The 26,093-nt window shown below is 37.6% G+C and overlaps 1 protein-coding gene across 9 annotated transcripts in view; it reads right to left on the bottom strand.

Moving 5' to 3' along the window:
• The window catches only part of WDR72 (WD repeat domain 72), a 126,096-nt gene that overhangs the window by 34,548 nt on the left and 65,455 nt on the right, over positions 1-26,093 (bottom strand). For 7 of the 9 annotated variants that reach the window (XM_048060187.2, XM_013177322.3, XM_013177317.3 and 4 more), the window contains one exon: positions 21,229-21,340. In XM_048060187.2, the coding sequence (XP_047916144.2) occupies positions 21,229-21,340 (112 nt within the window). Of the gene's footprint in view, positions 1-19,454; positions 20,711-21,228; positions 21,341-25,581; positions 25,825-26,093 lie in introns of those variants that run through there. The other 2 variants (XM_013177319.3, XM_013177320.3) reach the window with 2 other exon arrangements.

Raw genomic sequence — 26,093 nt, 5'->3', positions numbered from 1 at the left:
CCTGCTCCACTGTGTACATGCCACTATTCCTGCAGACAGTTCCAGATTTCCCAGGCTCAAGAACCAGCTGGCTCTCATTTGAATCATTATATGAAACAAACATAGGCCATACCTTTTAAGATCAGTGTGTGGACTTGAGCCTCATATTATTGTCTGATATAAATCCAGGTACGGGAGATTACTGAGATTTTTCTTCACTGCTTAAATGCCTAAACCCTTATTTACAGGTATTTAGGACCTCTCTTTGCTCTTACTCCACTCTTGATACCTCAACACAGTTTTAGGTGCTGCTTTTAACTTCTTCTTTCAAATGAAGATGACTGGCATGTTGTCACTGCTATCCAACTCAGAACAGTCATAAAGAAGGAAGAAAAGATGAGGGACTATGTTTCACATTGACTGACATTTCTGATATTAGAAAAGCAACAAATTCCAGAAATAATGTTTCAGGGTATACAAGTTTGATCATACCCTATTTTAGTTAACATTCCTGTTATACCTGGCTCATCAGGTTACTAAAGTAACTTTCCAGAAGTTGATCTCTCATTCACTCTCATTGACTCTCCTTTGAAGAAAAATGTATTTTCAGATAGTTCTTTTCCTTAACTATATGTCTCTCTCCCTCTCTCTTAAATTGGCAAGGCCAAAGTAGTGCAATTGATATTTGGAATGCTTTCATTTATCCTTGCATTTATTCAAATACTTCAATTTTTGTTGCTCTGTCAGCTGCAGTGCCTCAATGTAAGTGCCAGGTTTTAAGTGAGAGCATCTTCAGACCAGAACAAGCCCAGTAAACTTATGTCTCTCCAGGAGGCGTTTCAGCCAGCAAAGTGTCAATGGCTGCAAAAAGCACAGTTTTAGTATGGACAAGGTCATGTAACTCAGGTATTGACTAGAAGAATGGTTCTTAATCAGCTTTCTAACAATTTCTGCTCTCAGTGAAGGAATGAGCCTTATGGATACTATGCTTCTCAACATATTCCCTCCCCACCTCTTTAACTTGGTTTTAAAGTCCATGTTAATCACTGCTCCCCTGACCCTCTGCTTCAGAATAGTTTCTTCTTTCCATTAACTTAGTTTAATATTTACTTTAGAGGCTGCTGCCTGAATTGTCTCTGGTTATGAAATTCAGAGTCTCAGCTATCAGAGGGCTGACAAGAGGAAGCCTGTCTTGAAATCCTGACTTTGAAGAGACTGGCTTTGAAATGGTTTTAAAACTATTTTAGCAATACTTCTCATTAATTGTACATTTCAAATATGCAAAATGTATTTATTTTGATGTTAGGCCACAGTCTCATTAACTTAGTCTATATAACAATTGTGAAAATAATAACTGATCAAATAAGGCAAAGAAGTCAAGACAAAAGAAAGCAGAATGCCTGCCAGGATTTAGTGTTTGAAATAAGCAATGTCTGCTACTTTAGGAAAACATTCTGTAATTCTGTAAGCTGTTTAATCACCAAAGTGCACGCAGTAGCCATGTTTACTTAGAAAATACATACACAAAAAATGATAGTTAATGGCAAACTATGCGAGCATTTTACTCAGCTAGAATTCACAGATCTACTTAGCTCCTTTTTTATGGGTACTCTGGGTATATAGGCATTTGGTCTTACATATTCAGCTTTCAACCGAGTTCAAAACAAAAAATACCCATTTTTAGAATAAGACCAGTAGAAGTTTTAAATTATATAATTTTAAGCACTTAACATGATTTTATTTGGTTGCATTTACTCTGACTGATGCATGCATACTACAAGTCTTGCAGGATTTTATGCAAAATGTCATTTTTATTCTCATCTAGGATTTTGCTCCTATAGCATAGAAGACTTTTCTCGCCACAGTGCGACCTGATAAAAAGGCAGATGCTCTCAATTGCCTGGGTTAGATACTGGTCCAAGGGAGTTGGGGAGAATGAAAATAACATTGATTGCTATCAGTAGAGACAGGCATTAGGAAAAATATTTCTGTCTTAAGCTTCAAATTGATGTTGTGTGTTTCTACCTACGAAATTTAAAACAGACTTCTAAAGCATTTATAATTATTTCAAAGTAGCAATTCTCAGTGATTAATATTGGGAACACTGTTTTTACATCCCAAAGGCTGAATTATGAGAAGGATTGCACAGTTACATCTCTGTTGCATAAGGTCAACCTTGGAATGAAAACCCTTTAAATACAAAACAGCATGTCTGCTTCATATAAATAAAGGTGTTTTAAAACTGTGTATCGATTTCTTCATTTCATTGAGCTTTTTGGATGAATCCAGTTGTTAAATAGCTGTTCTAGTAACTGGCCTGTCATCTGGAAATGTTAGATTTTTTGACACAATGTCCCTGCAAAAAGTTGGGCAGTGTGACATAAAGAGCACAGGTTTGCCTATCACGCTGATTACTTGATGTAATAGTAAGCAAGCTTAAGTGAACTGTGTGTCTTCAATCTTTCCAATCACTTAGCGATGGGCACCAGAGGATACCATCCATCATCCGTGGCCTGAAACATATGGTGCATCAGCAATCTTAGGCTGACCTAAATGATAGTAAAAGCTGCTACACTGGTCACAATAAGAAATTGTTGTCCACTGAATTACAGGTTTGTGATTAGATTGCTAACATGGCCAACTTGATGTATAAGCGAAGTGTCCAGGAAAGATATTCCCTAGGATCCTTTGAAGATTAATTTATACCCTTGAAATGTGCACCAATCACAAAATGAAAAAATATGTCAAGATATTTTTCTTGTGAACAAAAAAAGCACTGTAGTGGTAACAGCTATTAATTTACTTTTTGGCAGTTTTAGCCAACAGAATTCAATAAACAAGGTCTTAAAGGTTTTGTTTTGTTGCAAGACTTACTGCTTGACTCCTAAAAACACAGAGCCCTAAAACTGTATCTTTTATAAGAGACAGCTCCCCCTCATATTCTATTATAAAACCTGATATACAACTTCAAATATAGCACACAGACAGCTGGACGAAATAACGAAATTTCTTCATTTTGTATCATTATATTTTCACCTATTAGTTCTATAAATAAAGCATCTATTTATAAGATGGTCTATAAAATAGAAAACATACAGTAGTATATCTGACCACTGATCCAAAAATTATCAATCTTGCTTTTCCATAAAGTAGACTATATTCATCATGTTATTCATTCATAGTTTTAGGAAAAATGCATCTATGCTGTTAAGGTTCAAACTGCAATACCACCTTTGTGGTAGTGGGAGGGATGAGCATCCATCCCAAGGCAGGGAAGTTAGCATCCTAGAGAATGTGGTGAATTTCACCACAGTGAATGACATTTTAAGAGGCACAGTTAAAGAGTGAAGAAGGTTTCAAGAACACTGTCTTATAGTATCTGTGAACTGACCATTCAAGACCCTTCACGAAAACCAGGCTAACTGAAAAGGAAGTTATGCCCTTCTAAACTATGGAACATTGGAGATATTGGTTTGCAAATATGGCTGTTATACACAATTATCACAAGTAGAGATTGGAAAAAGTGGTTCTCTTGGCCCTGTCTTTCCATCAGCCTATACTTTTCTGTATCATGCCTTGCTGTCCCAGTACATATGAGTTAGATGTGCTTGTTATTCCTGTTAGATTAGACATTCTTCTACTGGCATTTTAGTGCTTTTTTGTTGTTGTGTTTGGTGTTTGTTTTTTTTTTTTTTTTTTTTGTACTAAATCATTAAATCGTTACTCAAAGGAAAGCACAGGTTTACAATCATGATTTCTTTTTCCTACTCCTTAATATAGCCTATTAGCAGTAGTGTAATTCACATAATATTCATATTACACCTTGACATAGATAGCAATGCTCACTAATGAAAGGAACTCTTTTTGAACCTTTCAAGAGGTATGTGCTAATTAAATAACTAATTCTTTCCTGTGGACTAAAGACGGCCTTAATATGGTCTTAATCTGCTAACATGATCTAGAACACACCTATCTGAAAGATCACTCTCACTGATATCAAAATGTTATGTTTTCTTGAAAACACAGATTAAAACTGTTGCCTAAATTACATTAAAACACAAAACCAGATAAGTCTTTATGTTGACATAAAAGATAACGTTGTCAGCATTAACCTCTCCAGTGTGGTGAGATGCAAAACCTTGCTAGCACTCAGTTTCTAAAAGATACAGAAAATTTAGCAGTAGAGCTTTATCAGTACACAAAACTGAACAAGAACGCTTTCCTTATGTCAGACCTACTTTCTTTTTATATTTAATTCTGGAGCTGAAGGAAAAAGAAAGGAGAAAGAAAATCCCAAGCCTATCCTGATAAAAGGGCGGCGTAGAAGAATAGAATGCACCTAGCAGCTATTCACTATTCTACAGAAAATACCTCCTGGATTCACATTCCTACTTCACCTTCTTCACTAGGCTATCTGAGCATCTTCTAGTAGTACAGCAGGTGATGAAACTAACATCCATCATATGAAAACAGTGCAGGCATCTGGTCTTTAGGGAATTAGTGATAGGTATCTCAAGTGTGACAGAAGTTGAATTTTTTCAAGAATAGGAAAAAAATATCTTCTGCAAATATTTACTAGAATTTGAGAAAAAAGTCCCCAGATGTACTGAAAAGTTTTCTGTATTCATTACAATTTGAATTGCATTTTTTTTTTTAGTACAGTACAATGCAAAAAGTGAATCTAAAATAGATTACTGAATCAAAATAGGATACTTAGTGGATCTAACTTTGTGCCTCAAAATAAAGCATCTGCTGAAACACTAGATGTGGACCAGGAATAAGAGGAGAAATTTTGAACAATGTATTTCTTAAATTTCAGAATTTGGAAATCTTGTGCTGATTAGTTTTACACACCATCCAAATATGAAATACCATTTCTATTATTAATGTTTATCTGCTTTGAAACAACAGTGATATCATCATCATATGAACACAGAACTAAAAAAGATTTCTGTGAGGAAATAAGCTATTTGGGGTTTGACAGTATACTCCAAATAAATAAAATAAAATAAATCCAGGATTATTCTAAGATACAAAAGGGGTAAAAGGGTTCTGAAAAACAAAAACAAAAAACAGGTTAGCAACTTTTATGGATTACAGGTCCTTCATGTGCCTTTGAATTTGAACCTGTAATACTGAACACATAAGGCCATGCTGAAGTTGCACTTTCCCATTTTTTTAACGCTTTTACCAGCATCTGGTAAAAATCACTGGGAGAAATGCAGTGATGCACTATGATAATTTTCCCCTTTTTCAAGTCTGCAATAGTCATACTACTGCTCTCCTCCATAATTTCAAGAGTATGGAAGTAATTTATTTATTTATTTATTTTAATCTGCTTAAGAAGTAGAGGAAAATACAATGAATTTGCATTCTTGAAAGTGATGCTGGGAAGTAACTTTTTTTTTGTTAATTTAAGAAAACAAAACCACATACAAAAAATTTCTGACAGGAATGTTCTTGGCTAACATCTTACAACAATTTTATATGGAATTCTGTCTATGCTTTATATAGTAGGCTAAGTAAATCATGTAAGAAAAGGCTGTTATAGATCACTATATTTTATTTACAAACTACAGTTACGCTATTCTACATTTGAAAGTTCAAACAACTATTGAGATGAGTGATTTAAGTTACATTAAAGAGAAAAGCTAGATTCTGGATTACATAAGAGACATAACATGCAAAAGGATGCATACAAATCTTTTGTATATATGTCCATGTATACTTATAAAAATGTATGACGGTGGAGATTGTGTTCATCTCTATGTGCACTTCCACTTCCTGAAATTTAACAGTTCTGTTGATAAACATTCTACATAGTGATGGATATACACATCTACATACGGTTCAATATTTTCTTGATAAGTTTAATAGGCAAGAATAGTGTCTTTTTTGTCATTTTGTATTTTTTCGGCTGATGCAGATGTTTTACTCTTTTATTATTAGAGACAAGCATTGCTCAATTGTGTTGCTCTGCTAAGTGAACTTTAGCTAGACTCAACTTCAACACTTACAATAAAGCCTTGTATAAAGTACTAAGTACTTCTACTTTTCAGTGCACTTTTTTTTTTTTTTTAAACAAAATACATAGTAGGAAATTTCCATCCTATTGAAAACTATTATCAGTTGTTAAGCAATTTCGTTCTTATTTATTTTTTTCCTGCAAGGATTACTTTTTATTTATTTATTTTAAACAATCAATAATACTAAAGCATTTAGCTTGTCTTATTACCAGATAGTTGTTTTACACTGTTTAGTTCAATATTTGAGTTGAATTTCTATAGTAACTTGTTTAAGTTAGGGCTGTCAGATATTCTGAAATTCAAGGACGGAAACTTTTCAAACAGGTACAGACTATGTTCAGGAACAATTTATGTATATTCAAAATGATTCAAAAATGTTGTATTCACTTCCTTTATGCATCATAGAAATAAATAAATGCGTGGTTTCAACTGGGATAGAGTTAATTTTCCTCCTAGTAGCTGGTATAGTGCTGTGTTTTGGATTTAAGATGAGAATAATGCTGATAACACACAGATGCTTTAGTTGTTGCAGAGCAGTTCTTACACAAAGTCAAGGACTTTTCAGCTTCTCATACAGCCCTGCCAGTGAGGAGGCTGGGGGGACACAAGCTGAACAGCTGACCCAAACTGACCAAAGAGACATTACAGAATCACAAAATGGCCGAGGTTGGAAGGGACCTCTGAAGATCATCTAGTCCAACCCCCTGCTGAGCAGGATCACGTAGAGCACACTGCGCAGGATGGCATCCACATGGGTTTTGAACATCTCCAGAGAAGGAGACTCCACAGCCTCTCTGGGAAACCTGTTCCAGTGCTCTGTCACCCTTCAGTGAAGAAATGCCCTCTCATATTCAGCCAGAACCTCCTGTGCTTCAGTTTGTGCCCGTTGCCTCTCGTATTCTCGCTGCGCACAACTGAAAAGAGACTGGCTCCATCCTCTCAACAGCTTCCCCTCAGATATTTATACCCATTGACGAGGTCTCCCCTCATTCTTCTCTTTTCCAGGCTAAACAGGCCCAGTTCTTGCAATCTGTCCTCGTACAACAGGTGCTCCAGTCCTCTAATCATCTTAGTAGCCCTCCTCTGGACTCACTCCAGTGGTTATATGTCCCTCTTGTACTGGGGAGCCCAGAATTGGCCGCAATACTCCAGGTGTGGCCTCACCTGGGCTGAGTAGAGGGGGAGGATCACATTCCTTGACCTGCTGGCAACACTTCCAAATGCACCCTAGGATACCATCAGCCTTCTTGGCCACAAGGGCACATTGCTGATTCATGATCAGCCTGCTATCCACCAGGACTCCCAGGTCTCTCTCTGCAGAGCTGCTCTCCAGCAGGTCAGCCCCCAGCCTGGACTAGTGCTTGGGGTTATTCCTCCTTAGGTGCAGGACCCTGCACTTGCCCCTGTTGAACTTCATGAGGTTCCTCTCGGCCCATCCCTCCAGCCTGTCAAGGCCCTTCTGAATACCAGCACAGCCCTCTGGGGTACCAGCTAGTACTCCAAGCTTTGTGTCAGCAAATGTGCTGAGAGTATGCTCTGTTCCATCATCCAGGTTGTTGGTGAATAATTTGAACAACACTGGACCCAGTACTGACCCCTCAGGGACACAGCTAGCTAGAGGCCTCCAACTAGACTCCACATCACTAAGTACAACCCTCCAAGCTCTGCCATCCAGCCAGTTATCAATCCACCTCACTGTCCACTCATCTAGGCTGTACTTCCTGAGCCTGTCTATGAGGATGTTATGAAAGACAGTGGACAGTGTCAAAAGCCTTGCTGAAGTCGAGGTAGCCATACCATACCATATGGCATTGTGCTGAAAAATAAATATGGAGTGGCTAGCCAGGGAGGGGAGAGAAGGGGAGGAATGGGACTGCTGCTCAGGGATCGGTTGGTCATCATTCAGCAGGTTGTGACCAATTGCATTATGCATCACTTGCTTTGTACAATCTTTACTTATTTTTAATATAATTGTTTCCCTTCCTTTCTTGTCCTATTAAACTGCCTTTATCTCAACCCATGAGCTTTTACCATTTCTTTTCCCCCAATTCTCTCCCCTATCCACATGGCTGTGATGCTTAACTGCCTGCCAGGTTAAAGCACAACTCCTTTTGGTGCTCAATGTGGGGCCCAAAGAGTTGAATTACAGAATGTTAGGGATTGGAATAGACTTTGAAAGATCATCTAGTCCAATCCCCCTGCTGGCGCAGGAACACCTAGATCACGTCACACAAGAATGCATCCAGGCGGGTTTGAATGTCTCCAGAGAAGGAGACTCCACAACCCCTCTGGGCAGCCTGTTCCAGCATTCTGTCACCCTCACCATGAAAAAGTTTCTTCTCATATTTAAGTGGAACCTCCTATGTTCCAGCTTGTACCCATTGCCCCCTATCTTATCATTAGATGTCGCTGAAATAATGGCAGATCTGACCAGAAAGTGTTAAAATAAAATTGTTATAAGCATTATATCAGTTAATAGTTGCTGATCACAATGTTGATTTTTTTTTTTTCTCTCAGGGTTGTTGTGTTGGTTCTCAGAATTGTGTTGTATAGCACATTACTGTATGTGTTCCCTGTTATGCTGTTTATTATTTCTGAGGGCTAGTTTAAGGTTATTACTTTGCTGTACTGTATAACACTAGTTTACAATATGATAAAATTACCAGTCGTGAGACAATTCTGGTATTTCTAATCAGCATTGCTGTCATTGCTATCAGAAACTACTAATAATTACAGTCTTTACATTTTCTCTTCACGGAGCCAATCTATGGGGGGGAAGAGGGCACAACGGAACAAAGAGGGACACTTTCCTCCACTTCCTTACTCTTCCTTTCTCCTTCACCTCCTCCTTCCTAGAGAGGCCTCTAGGCTAAGGGCCTCTTCAAAACTTTGAATATCCTTGGGATGTTCAAACCAGCACGTTACTATTGTTATGTCTCCTGAATACATTTCAGGTTTTGTTTAAGGTTAAACAATTACTTAAGAATCCCACCCAGAGATCTGTGCTGAGGCAACAAATTTAGGAGTGTCAAAGAGTATGAGAGAATATGGGCAGGCACGCAGAACAGTGGGCACCACCTGTCCTTTGGATTTCACCCTTGAACAAGTGCAGAATACTAAAAAACCTCTAAAACGTTTGATGAACGTGCATAATCACCCTGGCAATTCCAAAGTGAAACAACTCGGGGGAACGTGCTGTGGCTTGGCCTATACTTATCGCGCCACAACCAACACCACCTCCGCCCCTGCTGCCGCGATAGGCCGCTGCGACGGGCACTGCCGCCGTGATGGGGCCCTAGCAACGCTACAGTGCCCTGCGACGGGCCCTGCCCTGCGTCCTGCCGCCGCGATAGGCCCTGCGACGGGCTCCGCCGGCACGACCGGGCCTGCCGCAGTTCCGGGCCCTGCCCCGGCTATGTGAACATTTAACAGCAGAGAAAGTAGCGATTTTAAAGGGAGAATAAAAATAGTAATGTGGAGCTGGTGATTACAAAGCATCAAGACAGCCCAGAAAAAAGCTAGACGGAGTGTTATTAAAAATACAAAGTACTTTGCTACTACATTGTTCAACTCTGTTGGTGTTATCACAGGCCTAATCTTCCGTACTCATAATGAATGCCTATACCTAGAAGTACTTTTTTACCCCGAGCAGTCTGCTTCTCATAATGGACACATAATAGAAAATTACCAACTTCACACGTATTATTAGCAGAGCTAAGTCTAGATGAAGAGTTGCGCTTAGAAGTAAGGCTATCTGAGATTCCTTTTTCTGTTGTTTTATTCATAACCTTTGTATAGCAGCTGGGTGAGTGGACAAATGGAAAATAGTGCAAACAGGGCCTGTGAGTTGCTTGACAGTGCAGACAATTAACAACTGAGAATCTGAGCATTTAAATTCTGGATATTGCTAAGTTAAGATAGTGGAAGCACAAACTTCAAAACTTAACCTAATTACGGTTCAAAAAAACCCCCACAAAACCAGAGAACTAAAAAAAAAAAAAAAAAAAAAAAGCCAGAACAAAACAACAGGTTTTGTTCTTTCTACATTTCTGGTTAATATTAAGGCTTACGTTATGTAGATATAGCTTGGTGAAAATAAATTCTGGAACAAGAAATCGAAAAATTACATTGTAACCTACACACTTATTTTCCATATTTTGTTCACATTTTTTCCCATGTCTAAGGGAACACCATGACTGTATACTCAGTCAGTCATGGAAAAAACATGATCCAAACTAAACTATATAAGGATAATTAAATATATGCGATAAATTGGCACTGGGAACTGGCCATGACCAGTTGGGTGCAGCTGGCTTGGAGCTGTGCTGCGATTGTTGTTAGGCATGTAGTTTTGAAAATGCCATCAGCTGCCATTTAAAATGGCACTTCTTCCAAGCTCAGGATTGATGCATCCCTAAGAGTAGGAAATCAGTGAAGGGGGGCAGGAACCTGCGTGGATGAGCAAGGAGCTCATTGACAAGATCAAAAGGAAGAGGAAAGTCTATGAAATGTGGAAAAAGGGCCTGTCCTCTTGGGCGTATAGGAGTATTGTCAGGGCCTGCAGGGATGTGAAAAGGAAGGCTAAAGCCCATCTGGAGATGAAGCTTGGAAAGGAGATAAAGGATAATAAGAAGTGTTTTTTTTTTTTTTTTTTTTAAGGATGCAAACGGTAAAAGGAAGACTAGGGATAATGTGGGTCCCCTGCTGATGAACAAGGGGGGTGTCCTGGTAATGGGGGACGCTGAGAAGGCGGAGATACTGAATGCCCTCTTTGCTTCGATCTTTGCTTTAAAGATTCCCCCCCAGGACTCCTGGACCATGAAGGGAGGAGAAAGAGTCTGGGAAATGGAGAGTTCCCCTTCTGGTTGAGGAGGGAGTGGTTCAGGAGCATCTGCGTGGGATCAACACACACTAATCCATAAGCCCTGATGGGATGCATCCACATGTGCTGAGGGAGCTGGTGGATGTGATCCCCAAACCACTCTATCATCTTTGAAGAGTCTGGGAGAATAGGAGGGGTGCCTGGAGACTAGAGGATAGCCAATGTCACTCTGGTCTTCAAGAATGGCAAGAAGGAGGATACAGGAAACTACAGGCCAGTCAGTCTCCCCTCTGACCCTGGAAAGGTGTTGGAACAGCTTGTTCTGGATGTCATCTCCAAGCAATTAGAAGAGAAGAAGGTTATGAGAAGTAGTCAGCATGGATTCACCAAGGGGAAATCATGCTCAGCCAACCTCGTTACCGTCTGTGATGGCATCACCAGCTGGGTAGATGCGGGGAGAGCTGTGGATGGCATCTACCTTGATTTTAGCAAGGCTTTTGATACTGTCTCCCACAACATTCTGCTAGCAAAGCTGAGAAAGTGTGGGATAGATGAGTGGATAGTAAGGTGGGTTGAGAACTGGCTGACTGACCAAGCTCAGAGTGTGGTGACTGGCAGCGCAGAGTCTGGCTGGAGACCTGTGTCTAGCGGTGTTCCCCAGGGGTCAGTGCTGGGTCCGGTCTTGTTCAACATCTCCATCAACAACCTCAATAAGGGAATAGTGTCCACTCTTAGCAAGTACACTGATGATACAAAGGTGGGAGGAGTGGCCAACACACCAGAAGGCTCTGCTGCCATTCAGCAAGACCTGGACAGGCTGGAGAGCTGGGCAGGAAGAAACCAAATGAAGTTTAGCAAGAGCAAGTGTAGAATCCTGCACCTGAGAATGAACAACCGCATGTATCAGTACAGGCTGGGTGATGACCTGCTGGAGAGGAGCTCTATGGAGAAGGACCTGGGGGTCCTGGTGGATGACAGGTTGACCATGAGCCAGCAGTGTGCCCTAGTGGCCAAGAAGGCCAATGGGATCCTGGCATGCATTAAAAGTAGTGGGGCCAGCAGGTCAAGGGAGGTGATTCTCTACTCTGCCCTGGTCAGGCCTCACCTGGAGTACTGTGTCCGTTTCTGGGCTCCCCAGTACAAAAAAGACACAGGGATCTTCTGGAAAGAGTCCAGCAGAGGGCCACAAAGATGATACAGGGCCTGAAGCATGTTCCCTATGAGGAAAGGCTGAAAGATCTGGGCCTGTTCAGCCTTGAGAAAAGAAGACTGAGAGGGGATCTTATTAATGTTTACAAATACCTTAAGTGTGGGAGACAGAGGGATTTGGCCAAACTCTTTTCAGTGGTTTGTGGGGACAGGACAAGGGGCAACAGGCAAAAAATGGATCACAGGAATTTCCACACCAATATGCGAAAGAACTTCTTCACAATGAGGGTGATGGAGCACTGGAACAGGCTGCCCAGGGAGGTTATGGAGTCTCCTTCTCTGGAGATATTCAAGGCCCATCTGGACGCCTGCCTGGGCAATCTGCACTAGGGAACCTGCTTTGGCAGGAGGATTGGACCCGATGATCTTTTGAGGTCCCTTCCAGCCCCTACAATTCTCTGATTCTGTGATTCTCTTGGGCCAGGACTGGAAATTGTTAATGTGTTCCTGAGCCCCTTTATTTTTTTTGTTTGTTTGTTTTTAAACTTTCTTTTTTTTTTTTAATTTTCAGATGGCAGAGCATTGTACTTTTGTCTTGTCCTGAAACGTCCACAGCTTAATAAAAAGGCACAGTGTTGCTGGCCACCGCACCTACACTTGAAGACCTGCGGTACTGTGATTCTAGAGAAGAGGAGATTGAGAGGGGATCTTATCAATCTCTACAAATATCTGAGGGGACAATGTAAAGAGTACGGGGCCAAACTCTTCTCAGTGGTGGCCAGTGATAGGACAAGGGGTAATGGGTATAAATTGAACCACAGGAGGTTTCATCACCATATGAGGAAAAGCTTCTTTATGGTTTGGGTGACAGAACACTGGAACGGGCTGCCCAGAGAGGCTGTGGAGTCTCCTCTGGAGGTACTCAAAACGAGCCTGAATGCCATCCTGTGTAACATGCTCTAGCTGACCCTACATGAGCAGGAGGGTTGGAGCAGATGATCTCTGGAGGTCCCTTCCAACCTCAACCCTCCTGTGATTCTGTGATCTAAATGCTGTTTGACTAAGAATAATTCGTGCAAGGACATTCACAATAACGAAGCAAGGTATGACAAGTTGTGGCTCTTCAACAAAAGAGGTGACTAGCCTTCCACCAAAAAAGCTAGCGACATTGTTTTAAACATGGAGTATGTGCAGTTCCTTCATATATTTTGAAGACCAAACTCAGAACCAGCTTTAAATTTTTCAAATCTTTCATTTCACTTTGCCCAGTGAACTTTTAAATAAAGTTAAGCAGTAGAGGGGTTAAAATGAGACAATAATAATTTTATGCCTGCATTAACAGTAAAAGAAAAAGCATCTACCTTTAAAGATCTAAATAGAAAGTTATGAGAAATTTTTCCTGGTCAGTACGTAAACACTGAAAAAATAATAATAATAAAAAAACAACAAATAAGTAGAAAATGGCCCAAACTATATTGTGCATTTAAATTTAGAATACATGTCATCTTTACTCCCTCCCTGACCAGTGTCCTACAGCAATTCTATCCTTCCTAATGTTTTGGAGGAGTCTGAGATGGCGCCTGTACAATTTGATTTTGTGTAAAAATACACACTAAATCTGATTTCTGCTACATTAAGAAGTTCTCTGGTAAAATATATGATGCATAGAATGAAATAAGCTGTAGTTCTAGAATGAGTCTTTAAGCTTGCTTCCTTTAGTACTTGACCACTAATATTAAAGACTACTGGATCAAAATACAGTTTTAATTGGATATATAGGAGATGATACAGTGGTATAGATAAACCACAGGTTAGATGCTAAAATATAACATTGATTTGTATTCTTTTACTGGAAATATTTGTAATATGAAACTAAGATATAATACACTCATTTTTAATGCATATTCAGTATAGAAGAAAGCTACTGCTGTCACCAGCTTGTATTTGTCAAACAAATACTAGATTAATTTGTTTTCTGTTTAAAGGACTATAATGAGATTACAGATAAATCTTACTCATTAATAGTGACGAAATGTTGATTATACTGTCATTTCTTACATTGCTAGTTGCTAATGCAAGTGCATACCAAATTGGTCAGCCAGAGATTTTTTAAACAACCTGAAGTCTCATAGTTTAATGAGCTTTTGTTAGTTGCATGAACTTGTCCAAGACCAAAATACAAAATATCAGTTTTGTCTACAAAACTTGCTGCTCTTATTGGCCAACACATCTGTGATAATAAGAACAGAGTGAACAGAGAAACAGAGAAAGGAAAATTCATTCTGAAAATAATGTAACATTCTTATTTCTGGGGAAAACAAAGCAAATATAAAAAAAAAACAACCTTCCTTTGAGCAAAATATTATGTTTCAATAGTGTGCAGTTTTACCTTACTGAATTAAAACATGCACTTTGGCCACAACAACCCCATGCAACACTACAGGCTTGGAGCAGAGTGGCTGGAAAGCTGTGCAGAGGAAAAGGTTCTGGTGGTGCTGATTGATTCTTGCCTGATGTGCTCAGGTGACCAAGAAGGCCAACGGCATCCTGGCTTGTATCAGGAACAGTGTATTCAGCAGGACCAGGGAGGTGATTTCCCCCTTGTATTCTGCTCTGGTGAGGTCGCACCTCAAGTACTGTGTTCAGTTTTGGGTCCCTCAGTACGAGAAGGACATGAAGTGTGTCCAGAGAAGCTGGTGAAGGGCCTGGAACACAGGTCGTGCAAGCAGCATCTGAGGGAACAGGGTTTGTTTAGTCTGGAGAAGAGGAGGTTTAGGGGAGACCTTATTGCTCTCTACAACCACCTGAAAGGGAGGTGTGGGGAGCTGGGGATCGGCCTCTTCTCACAAGTAACTAGTGATAGGACTAGAGGGAATGGCCTCAAGTTGCACCAGGGGAGGCTCAGGTTGGAAATTAGGAGACATTTCCTCTCAGAAAGAGTAGTCAGGCATTGGAACAGGTTGCCCAGGGAAGCGGTGGAGTCACCATACCTGGGGATGTTTAAGGAAAGGTTGGCCTGGTGCTTAGTAGAGTGATGGTTGGACCAGATGATCTTGGAGGTCTTCTCCAACCCTAATGATTCTATGATTATCCATACAAATCTGTGATTCTGCAGATCTCTATGATAATATTTTGTTCCAGAGAAAAATTCATAATATTTACTTAGGAAAAGGTTGAAGTGTTTGAACTTCTTCCCTCTTGCTGCCGTGATGTTGACAGCCTTGATATGACCTGGGAGAGCATCAGATTTTATTTAAACTGCAATTTGTGTAATCACTTTTTTTTTTCCATCAAGTAGTATCACACTTTTAACAAAATTTTTTGAAAGTCTATCTTTTAATATTTAAGTTGAGCATCTCTAATTAACTACAGTAAACCTTCTGTATCAATAATCTCCAAATGCCTTCCTGTAACAAGTCTATAAATGACTTCCTTAAATGATTTTTATTCATTGCATTCCTCTCTAACTAAACTTGTACATTTACTGTCCTTTTTCTTTAAAACATTTTCAACATCTATATAATCCTTGGCTCTATTATCCCCACCCCTAATACCTTAAAAAAAAAAGCCTCCTAAAATTTTTTCCATACAACAAATTCTATAGTTTCTCTTGCCATTCAGCATAATGTGGAGCAACAACAACAACAAAAAAGGCATAGAAAACTTCAAGGCAGCCATAGCAGACAATGTTTTATGCCAAAGGAGTGTATACACTAAGATCATTGGCAGGGTTGTGCAATATATCAAGGTCCAAATAGAAGAGAAATTCTGATGCAAGACCAATGCAGAAATCAGAAAGACTATGCAGCTAGAAAAGGATGCTGAAAAAGATGGCGGCACTGTAAAGGGATAAAGCGGCCTGGAAGAATCCAGATGGGGGACATAACATGCAGCAGGAGAACACTATTAGACTGGAAAAATATGAGAGAGACCAGAGTGGAAAAAGCCAAAGTTCAAACCAGTTGAAAAGTAAAAACTACAAGACAATAAGAATGTAGTGTTTAATTCAGAAGTTGCTTTACGATCAAAGTTTGGAAATCCTTCAAAAGCATAGAGAGACTACATAGGAAGAGGGACAATTTTAACCAATTTAATTTGAAATTGTACTTGTTTTAATCACAGGTGCTGTGCGACTCTGAAGGTGATTTCAGTTTACACATTTTGGAGGCTCCATTTATGAAAACAGTACCTGGAGTCTAAAGATTTCTTCATGGCTGCAGTGGCCAAATTTAGATTTCAGCTTACGTAATTTGGAGTCTACTTGGAACTAACAAGATGAGCACTCACTACATTTTGTGAGCAGCAATTTGATATAAGATAGAAATGTCCCTCTTAAAAAAATATTTAATATTTTTAAAAGTTCATTCAAAAGTAATTTAAGTAATATAAAAAGTAATCTATTAGTCCTGTGGCACTTTTTGCCTGTGAAAATACAAGCTCTGGAGTCATACTCCAGGTCTTCATAGCCCAAACTGAAAATAATCACAATACTCCTGAAAAATTGAACTAGTCTGAGAAGTCAGCAGGAATTACCATTGCTTCCTGTACAGCAATAAAATCTTTAAAGCAGTCCTCGTGGGGTAAACTATCTTAGATTCCTTCAAATATTTGCATGTAAGAAAATAGCAGTAAGATTTGTGAATTTCACAGAGATAATAAAAGCTAGCACAAATCCTTCACTTGCTGTTCTTTACGAAATCTGTCATAATGAAAGGTGATTCTCATTTGTTCAGTTTTCTTCCTGATAACAACTTGTATTTTTCCTTCATATTATTCGAATGTGCTTACAAAAAGAGGATTCTGTCACATACTCTTTGAAACCTATGCTGTTGGATTCTTATCAGTTTTTATATTTAATTGTCTTCTCACAATTAGGAATTGACAAAGTTCAAGCCAAAATAATGCACTCTGTCAAAATTTCCTCATTTTCTTGTCTATCTGCCAACTAACATCAAAAACCTGCATCATGCCAGAAATGGGATCAAATTCTGTTCCTGAATTTTTTTTAATCAGCAGCCAATTTTCTGGATATGACATCCACTGGAAAATTTTCACCCTGTTGTACGTTTACATTGCCATGTTTCTATTACAATATCTTTTTCTTCTCTATTTTGTCTGGACTACTATATTTTAACCTCAATTCCTTTGCATCCATTATCTTCTCTTTAGCTTTTTTTTTTTTCTCTCCTTTTATTTATGTATTTATTTTTCTGCTTAAGTGATGTTCTAGGACTTAACTAGACACCTTTTCCCAGATTTTATTTGATTACTTGATTCATGTTGGATATGGAACCCAGCAACAGCAAGGCATAGAGTTTCAAAGACTGAATATTATGTGTGTCAAAAGCTCAAATCCAAACTTGAAATTAACACAGTAAGGGAAATGTAAAGATGTGAAGACAGATACATTTATCTCATTGTACAGTGAATTCATCAGATGTTCAAGATCCCTGGGTGTGGAGTGTTTCGTCAGAACAGAAGCAACGCGAGTTATATTAATGTGTGTGGTTACATTATCAAATGTCTCTGACACCACTAAAAGTTATTTCTACATCAGTCAGGCAATGAAGGTCAAGTTTTCATTTAAATGTAATCATGGTGATATCAATGGCACAAATTTGTCTGTTTAAATATAGAGTCAAATCTCATACTTGGTCTAATATGAAAAGGCAGTAGGCTACAGGAAGAAGACAAGATGAAAGAAAGTATCAGACAGAAGCACATCCTTTGTGCTTATCTGCACTTTTCTGACAAAACGTTAAGACTTCACAGGCAAGCTAGAAGATTAATTTGCTATACAAAAAAGGCACTGTCACAAAATGATTTCCTAACAAATATGCATAAAGTTCACATAAAAGTATGCAACCAGACTGGTTTCTGAAATTGAGACAACAGAAGTGTTTGAAAGCTTCCGCTGCAAGTTACTACACTTTGTAGTGAACAGAAGCTGTTATATCTTTTCTTTCATTGATTTATCATTACTGACCAAATAGGAGTCCGTATTTTAACAAAATATTGTGTTGCAGATAAGACTCTGACAATTCTTGACATACTGAACTCTGAAACTCACATTTGACTGTTAATTTCGTACTGGTATTTATCAGAAGAAGCTTGTTTTTCCTGCAAGAACCAATTTAGTTGAATAATTCAAAGTGCTCCAAAACCACATGCAAAAGATGAGGTTATAGTTAATAGCTTTCAAATATACTTAAAAACTTAGATCATTAGTTTTTACTTAAATTAGGATTTTTTTTATGCATTAACCAGAATTTATTGCAAGCTAAACTTAGCAGTGTGATTTTTCACTAATCTAAGATGCAGTTAAAATAATATACTGTATTTACAAATAAAGTTGATATGTTGTGTTTGTTGTTCGCTTTTCCAACTTTTGTCATTCCTGAAATATGTACATCAATTCCTCTATTTAATATCTGAGTATAAATATCAAAAACACATTTATCCTCTCAATTTTCCTAAAATGCAACTGAATCCAGTTATTCACATTTAAAAATAAAAAATAAAGTTATGCACAAAATGCCAGAAGAACTTGTGTACTTGACTGCTCTCTCAGGTAATATAGTTTTGGCTCCTTCTGCATTAGAAGAAATAGACATTCAAGGATGGCACATATGACACTGCTTCAGTGCACTGGCTAAAAGGAGATTACAGTTCTACACACAACACTTATCTGGAGGTGAGGGAAGCTAGTTTCTAAGTCTTGCAAATATTCTAGCACTTAGAAATATTTTGAGATTTGCATTAAAAGTGAAACATCTTCTGTAAATGAATTTGAAAAACTCACTGCAGAATGCCTTGAAGATAAGCAATGAATTACTGTTGAGGAAGCTGTGGGTTCAAATGAACTACAGGAGGGACTATCCAATTTCTTTGTATCCAGTTGCCGGGCTATTGAATGAGATTACCACCATTTTTCCTCTGATCTAATAAGTTCTGCATGTGGCTGGATATGTACCAGGTATGTATGTCATAAGATCAAACATTAAAAATGAAAGATGAATAAAGAATGCCAGCAAATTTATTTCATCTTAGTTTACGCAAATAAGGGTAGAGAAGATTCTTAAATCCACCTCTTCTTACTTAGCTGGCAGTGGAAAACAATACCACACTGAAATCTGTTAAATGGTACCGCTAATGTAAGGTTACTGATGTCTAGGAAAAAGGCAGTAAGAGTTTAGTGCAATGTCCTTTTTCAGAATTATGATGAATGCCAACAAACTAAAAGCAAGAACCAACCAACCAAGAAAAAAAAAAACAAAACACAACAAAAAAAACAGGGAAAACCTCAGTTTCTCTGAGGAACTTAACCAAAGCTCACAGATAGCAATCTTACCATTGATATCAAAATGTTTATCAGTATATTTGGAAGAGACCCAAAATGATCATATCACTGACATTAACAAAGAAATTACATTTAGTTGCATTTATATTTCCTTTTAACAACTTTTTTCCTTTTAATAGTTCCTCTTAGGAAAACATAAAAGCCAAAATAAGAATACTTGCACTACTTACGTCATATGATGGATAATGCAATAAGTTAAAACATTAATGGAAATGAGAAAAAAAGAAAACTAGTATATTAAATACTCATAGTGTAAACTCTTTCCTAGTCTTCCTATCTGTTTCAGTCTGCTCCAGAATACGTTGCTGAACAATGATATTTAAAAAAAAATAAATAAACAAATCCACACTGCTTTATAGGATCAAGTACAAAAAAAAAAGCTATTTCCCAGCCACTATAGGTACACATGAGTATTGTGCTCACTATAACAGAGGATTTTTCTAGTTTTTTCTTGAGTAACTTGCAAATAATAGGGTAAGGAAAAAAAAATGAGGTTTTTTTTTTTACATGACATGCAAAAAACCACATTCCCCTTTCAGAGACTGGAAATCTAGAGTAGCTGCCCTCAGTTCATAACTTTTGTGAGCCTCAATACTTAAGTAGAATTAAGTAGCACTCAACTATGAGACTCTTGTAATCGTTCCAGCACTCTTTACATAAGAGACTTTTTTTCGTCTAGTATAGAAGGGTTTAAATCAAACCAAACAGTTAAACACACCTGGAGTTTGCAGATGTGTGCATTTGCATTTTTAAATTCTAGTTAATCCAATTTTTGTTGTAATCCATGTCAAAATACTGCATTGGAATACAGCCTGAAAATTCAGGAATTCTGAAATCAAGTCCAGGTATGAACTTTGTTGGTGGGGATGTTTTATAGTTACAGAGCAACTTATCCCAAACTGCATAGAACTAGAATGATTCAATGCAGTCTCCAGTGTAAACAAATTATAAATTCATATATGACAATAATTCAAAGTGTTTGTAGTTTGTTATATTCCAACAGCTAAAATTTTAGAGAGTCTGTATTGTTCTGTGACCTGAAACAGGTATGACTAATCATTTTTAGCATTCTGGAAGAAGCAAGTATGCAACAATTTTATATGACAGACACATACTCAATGAGATTATAAATTAGTTTCCCAAGAGAAGGCTCACTAATAAGATCAGATCTAAAATTCAGGTCACTTGATTTTATGACTCAGCTAATGTGGTAAAAAAAAGAAAGAAAGTATAACTCCATAATATAAATTCAAGTTCAATCTTTTTTACCATAAACATTAGCACCATTGTAAAGCTGCAAAGGGTAGGCTTCTTGTAAAATGAAATGATCTAATTGTAAAATGTATTTGATATCTCCTTGCAGAAAGGTTATTTCTAAAAGAAAAATAAAATATTCTATATTACATTACGAAGGTATAAAATTTAAGCAATTAATTTTTAGTGCTGGATAAGACTGATGTCATAGAAAAGATAAATTTGCAAAACTTTTTTTTTTTAATTATGATTTACTGATCCTATTTCAAGCACACTGTTTCCTTTATTTTCAGATGTATTTACAATACCAGAACAATTATATTTGTAGTGGAAATCATACAAGCAAAGAAACTATTCTTCTTTAATGTTGTGAGATGATGAGAGAGCGTAGAAGTCCTTTAACTCCCTGACATACATCTGAAAAAGCAATAGGCTGATAGGGTCAAAAATAGGCCGCTTGGCTTGTCTTACATGGTAATAATGTATTATGAACTTATACTGCTAACTTCTGAGTACTAGAGAAAGTTCTCAGCTAAAAGAATATACCAATAAATTTTGCACTTACGTGGCAAAGTTTTTAATGTATTGCAAACCCATCTGCTTTGCCTCCTCAGACTTTGGCAGTGTCTGCAACTTACCATTTCCATTCTCTACTATGGCCAACGGTTCTCTGTAGACTGCTGTCTTTCTCAAGGTTTTCATAGTCCTTTGAATTTCTGCCAACAGCACCGCTTGCAGTGCCTCAATAATCTGTCAAAAATGCAAATTATAATTGGATGATATTGGTAGTTCACTTATTTATCTAAGCACTTGTCCCTTTTAAGCAAATACCAGAAGATTTTAAGAAGGTTGAGTAGATGCCATTAGAAAGTCAACATTTACCAATATCTTTCAGACAGTGATAATCATGTGGCTCTATACGCACAGAGTAACAAATGTTAACTGGATAGCAATAAAGTGGTGCAAATTGTGAATTATGACTGTTGTTCACAAATTAAACATTAATTTTCCTTAATCTCCAAACTAGAATAGTTTGCCTACTACCTCTTTGATATCAAAGGGTCATGACAATATGTGTTAAATAGGACAGGTGGTGATATCATCCAATAAAAAATATCTTTATTTGCTTCTTTGTGTGCAGTGATTCATGGACTGAATAAGGACTTAGTGTTTTGAAATTTTTAGAAATTTGGGTGTCCAGTCTGTCTCCAAAAAGCTTCCCAAATGTTTCATTATTCATGACAATCTTCTATTTCTCCAGCTCAACCATGTTAATGCTTCATTTTTATTTTTTAAATGCAAGAAGCAAAAGGTCTCACTGACTCCTCTTATCCAAAAGGAAGAACTGCTGCAAATATGAACAGCCTATAAAAGGCACTTGCAATACCTGATACATTAACACCAAATGTGTGTTAAGACAGTGCTGTTTAGAGACTGTATGACAGGGTTATTATTTTTACTCATCTTTGCTTTAGTAGAGAAGCCCAAGGAGAACTTGGGAAATTTTAAAACCTAAGACATGTGTAAAGCACATGGAGACCTTCTGCAATGGACTTGAGCTTTTGTAGTTCCTACTCAGTCTACATTTCAGTGTGATGCAGAATGGTAGCATGTGTACCTTTTTATCTGGTATGTCCATCAGGAAAGGGATACATTCCCCACCCCATCCCCACTAGGTAGTTATTCAACTACTCTTCCTGAAGGACAGAGAAAATCTGAAGTTTCCAGGACAGTGTACCCCACCTTAACATAAATATAAATTTAAGTTGCATATGAAAATAAATGTTAAATATGTTTCAGTTATAAATGCTCTTTATATAATGTTATATTAAAAACAGTATGTTAATAATTTAAATCAAATAAGAATTTAAGTCAATATGCAGGTTTCCTCAAACTGCCTGGAGGAGAGAGATTTCGTCTCACTAATCAAGTACAGTGAATTCGTGGGCTATCCTCAATCACATTTCTAGCTGCTCTTGTAAATTCAAATCATTAAGCAGAACAAAGGCTGTAGGTGTCCTTCATGACAGAATTCCTTATTACAGACAAGTATACCCCAGTCAGGTTCACAGTGTGAAAGTTCACAGCAAATGAACACAGCTCTGTGTGTTGTGACACAGTGCAAACTATCTTGTTATAATAGAACTTTATTTTACAGTGGAAACCAAAGGCATTTTCTGATTCCTCACATCCATAGAACCCTGAGCTTTGGGGATTACAGATCCTGACTTTATAGAGGACTCTTACAATGTATCTACAATAATTAAGAAAGAAGGAAGCCCAGAGACATTTTCATTGTCCTAGGAAAACTTCAGACCAAAAAAAAAAATCTAACAGGGTTACACAAGAGAATTGTACACATTATCTATTTTTCTGATATACTAAGAACCTGTCAGTAATATGGATATGATATTCATTGCTGTGTATATCAGCTAGACAGCATTTATAAAATGTGATTTCCTCTAACATCTTACAATGGAATTAAAAAAAAACAACAAAAAACTGTTGCAAATGGCACAACATAATATTGTGCAGGCACCTGTATGTCTCTGCATGCTACTTGTCTATCACTGTTGAATCCCCATTTCCACAGGGCTCAGTGTGGTTTCACATTTGGTTTTGTCCTCCCACTGTGTTTTCCCCATCAGTTTATATACCTCATCTAACACTATCTCCAAGCTCAAAAATCTCCAGAAACTTCGCCCATTTTTAACGCAAAACACATTTACATGAGTACTTTTCATTTTCTTTGATATTTTCCAGTCTGTCTTTAGGATTCTTCAGAATTACATGTAAAACTGCTGTCTTGTTGGCTAACACATGTTTTTGTTTTTGTTTTCCTTTTTCTCATAATTGTAAAAATTTCTGAAAATATAATCTATTTTGAGCTGAGACTGTGAAATACGATAGAAATTATGCTTCTTCTAAGGGTATACCTGACAAGGTATAAATACTCTACGTCCACCTACAAATAGAGATATTCAATGGTGAAAGGTATTTGCTTGACCATCAGGACCTGCAGCACCAATATCTGAGAACAATTCAAACATAAGTGAACAAGAGCTGAAGCAAGCAGTATTGTTACATAAATACTAAGTTATATTGACTTTCCTTTCTTCTCCTAATCAATTATTTCCAAGCATAACTATTCTTATAATGACTGGGTCTGATTAGAGAAGGCAGTGGACATCATCCCTGGTTATTGGTCAGGCCATAACCTTTACAGGGTTAAGCCTTCTTGAATCTGACTCCCAGGTGCCTGTATAACACAGGCACATCAGGGAGCAAAAAAACTACAGATCAAAACATCAGACTTGTAGCATCCAGTTTGCTTTCCTCTAATATAAAGAAATTGATAGCCAACCCCTACTACAAGAACATATTAGTCATATGGAGCAGGGGGAGCATAAATTAAATTAATTATCCTTCCTTCTAAATGACAGCGGCGTGGCTATGGAGGGGATCCACTATCAGGGGAACTGTTTAGATACTAATGATGAGGTAAGTTGTCTTCAGGTAAAGAGTCAAACACCGTAAAAACAAATGCATCCATAGCTTTTTAGGGAAATTACTGTAAACTTGAGCAGCATAAGTAAAAAAGGTACTTGCTTATCTGTACTACTGTCAGTAATGGCCTTAACAGGAAGTGATCTATGGCTTGAAAGTAAAATTCTCTGTAATATGCCTCAGATTTACCCCATCTTATTTTAGGTATTAACAGAAAGAAATCCACAGAAAAAGATGAGGATGTACAGAGATGATTCATTCCTCCAAAAATATGAACAGTCTCTCCACAGTTTCTATCTTTTCCCACTGGTGAAAGAGGAGGCTAAAGCAACCACAGTCCTCATGCAAATGGTTATGTCAGAGGTCTAAATATGGCATCAGCAGTTTTCCTAAGTGAAGACTGTGCGAAGTAGCTAGCTAGTTATAGATGATACAGGTTTTTTTTGTAGAGAAAAGGAATACGGTAAGATCAGGATGATGGAGGAGGACTTCCAAATCAGGACCTAAATGTTATACACTGAAGCTATATAAACTGTTTTTCTGATGGTGGTCCTGAATTAACACAGTTCTAATAAGGTCTTATTACTTGGGACTATATAACATGACAGTTTCAAGATTAGAACTGACTCATGTCCAGGTAGCTCAGAACTAAAAGAAACAGATGCATGACTCTCTACTGATTGTGAAGGCATTAGTAGTTAATGGGACAAAGCTCAGACATTTCCATATGGATGTGTCACACCACAGATTCCTCTTACTGTCATACATAAAACAGAGACAAACTGCTGAATCCCCATAGACTGATTGGTGCCAAACAAGTCTGACAGACTGCTTGCATGTTGCCATGTAATAAAATCCTTGACCGTATATACAAAGATTGGAGACAGCATTTTTTTTAGTGGAACTACTGACCTACAAAAGATTCATGTAAAACTCACTGTTTTGATACTGATTTCCTTTGCCAAGATTAGCACTGAAAATAGAACAAAGGCTATGGAAACATGGTTGTTTATTATGTTTTACAAAACGTTGTTCAGCTCATGGAATAAGGCATATTGTAGGAAGAAGCTTACTTGGTCTATAAACATTTTTATGAAGAGATAAAGGACTTCAATCTTCAGGGAAGTCAACCTAACAAGTAGAAGCTTCACTCAATGAGATAGGAAAATATCTTAGAGCAGAAGAGAAGGAAGCAAATTATTTCAAATAGTATTCTTCTTGAAATGACTGAATAAAGGAATAGGAAGGACACATTTCAATCTCTATTATTTGAATAATAAGGAGCTAGGAAGAACAAAGGAATAATTATCAAAGAAATCTTCCTAGTGGAAAAAAGGATGCTTATATCTCCCAGAATCAACATCAAAACACTTCAGTTGCATTAGAGTTTGATTTTTTTTTTCATTGTGCACCATTTCAGCCACAAAGGTTTCATGAAGCTGCAATCATATAAGAGTACAGTGAATAAAATTAAAATACAACCAAACATCTATTATAGAGGAACAGTTTATTTTAAGTATAGAGTAAACACAATCATTTTTTCATCATATTAAATGTTTCTGGGCAAGCAATTATTTCTATATGTGTGCATCTCTGAAAAGGCCAAAACACTTCAGTAATTTGTGGGTGAGGTGGGAGTGTGGCAAAAAGCAGCAGTATTTCACCCGAAAGAACAGGAAAATGAATGAAGATGACCTTCTCCTTAAAATCAACCAGTGAAATAAATCCTGTAAAAATATTTTAAAAATACATGCATTTTTTAAGTTTAAAACAAAAAGACCTCCCTTGGCCCTTAAACTTCAATAAGTCAGTCAGTAAAGTCATGATCAATCATTTGCAGCAAGTTCTTTCAGTTTCCTTGTTTGCACAGAATCTGTTGTAGTACTGTAAGGAGATGAGGAATCAATAAATGGCAAATCCTTTGGGTCATGTCTGAGAGTCAGTATCCTCCATAAAAGATATTAAAAAAAAACTTTTTAAAAGTAGAATAACTAGT

Source organism: Anser cygnoides, chromosome 11 (genome assembly GCF_040182565.1).
Source record: "Anser cygnoides isolate HZ-2024a breed goose chromosome 11, Taihu_goose_T2T_genome, whole genome shotgun sequence".
Classification (NCBI taxonomy): domain Eukaryota; kingdom Metazoa; phylum Chordata; class Aves; order Anseriformes; family Anatidae; genus Anser; species Anser cygnoides.
The sequence above is the reverse complement of the archived record's forward strand: the minus strand, read 5'-3'. Positions and strand labels throughout refer to the sequence as shown.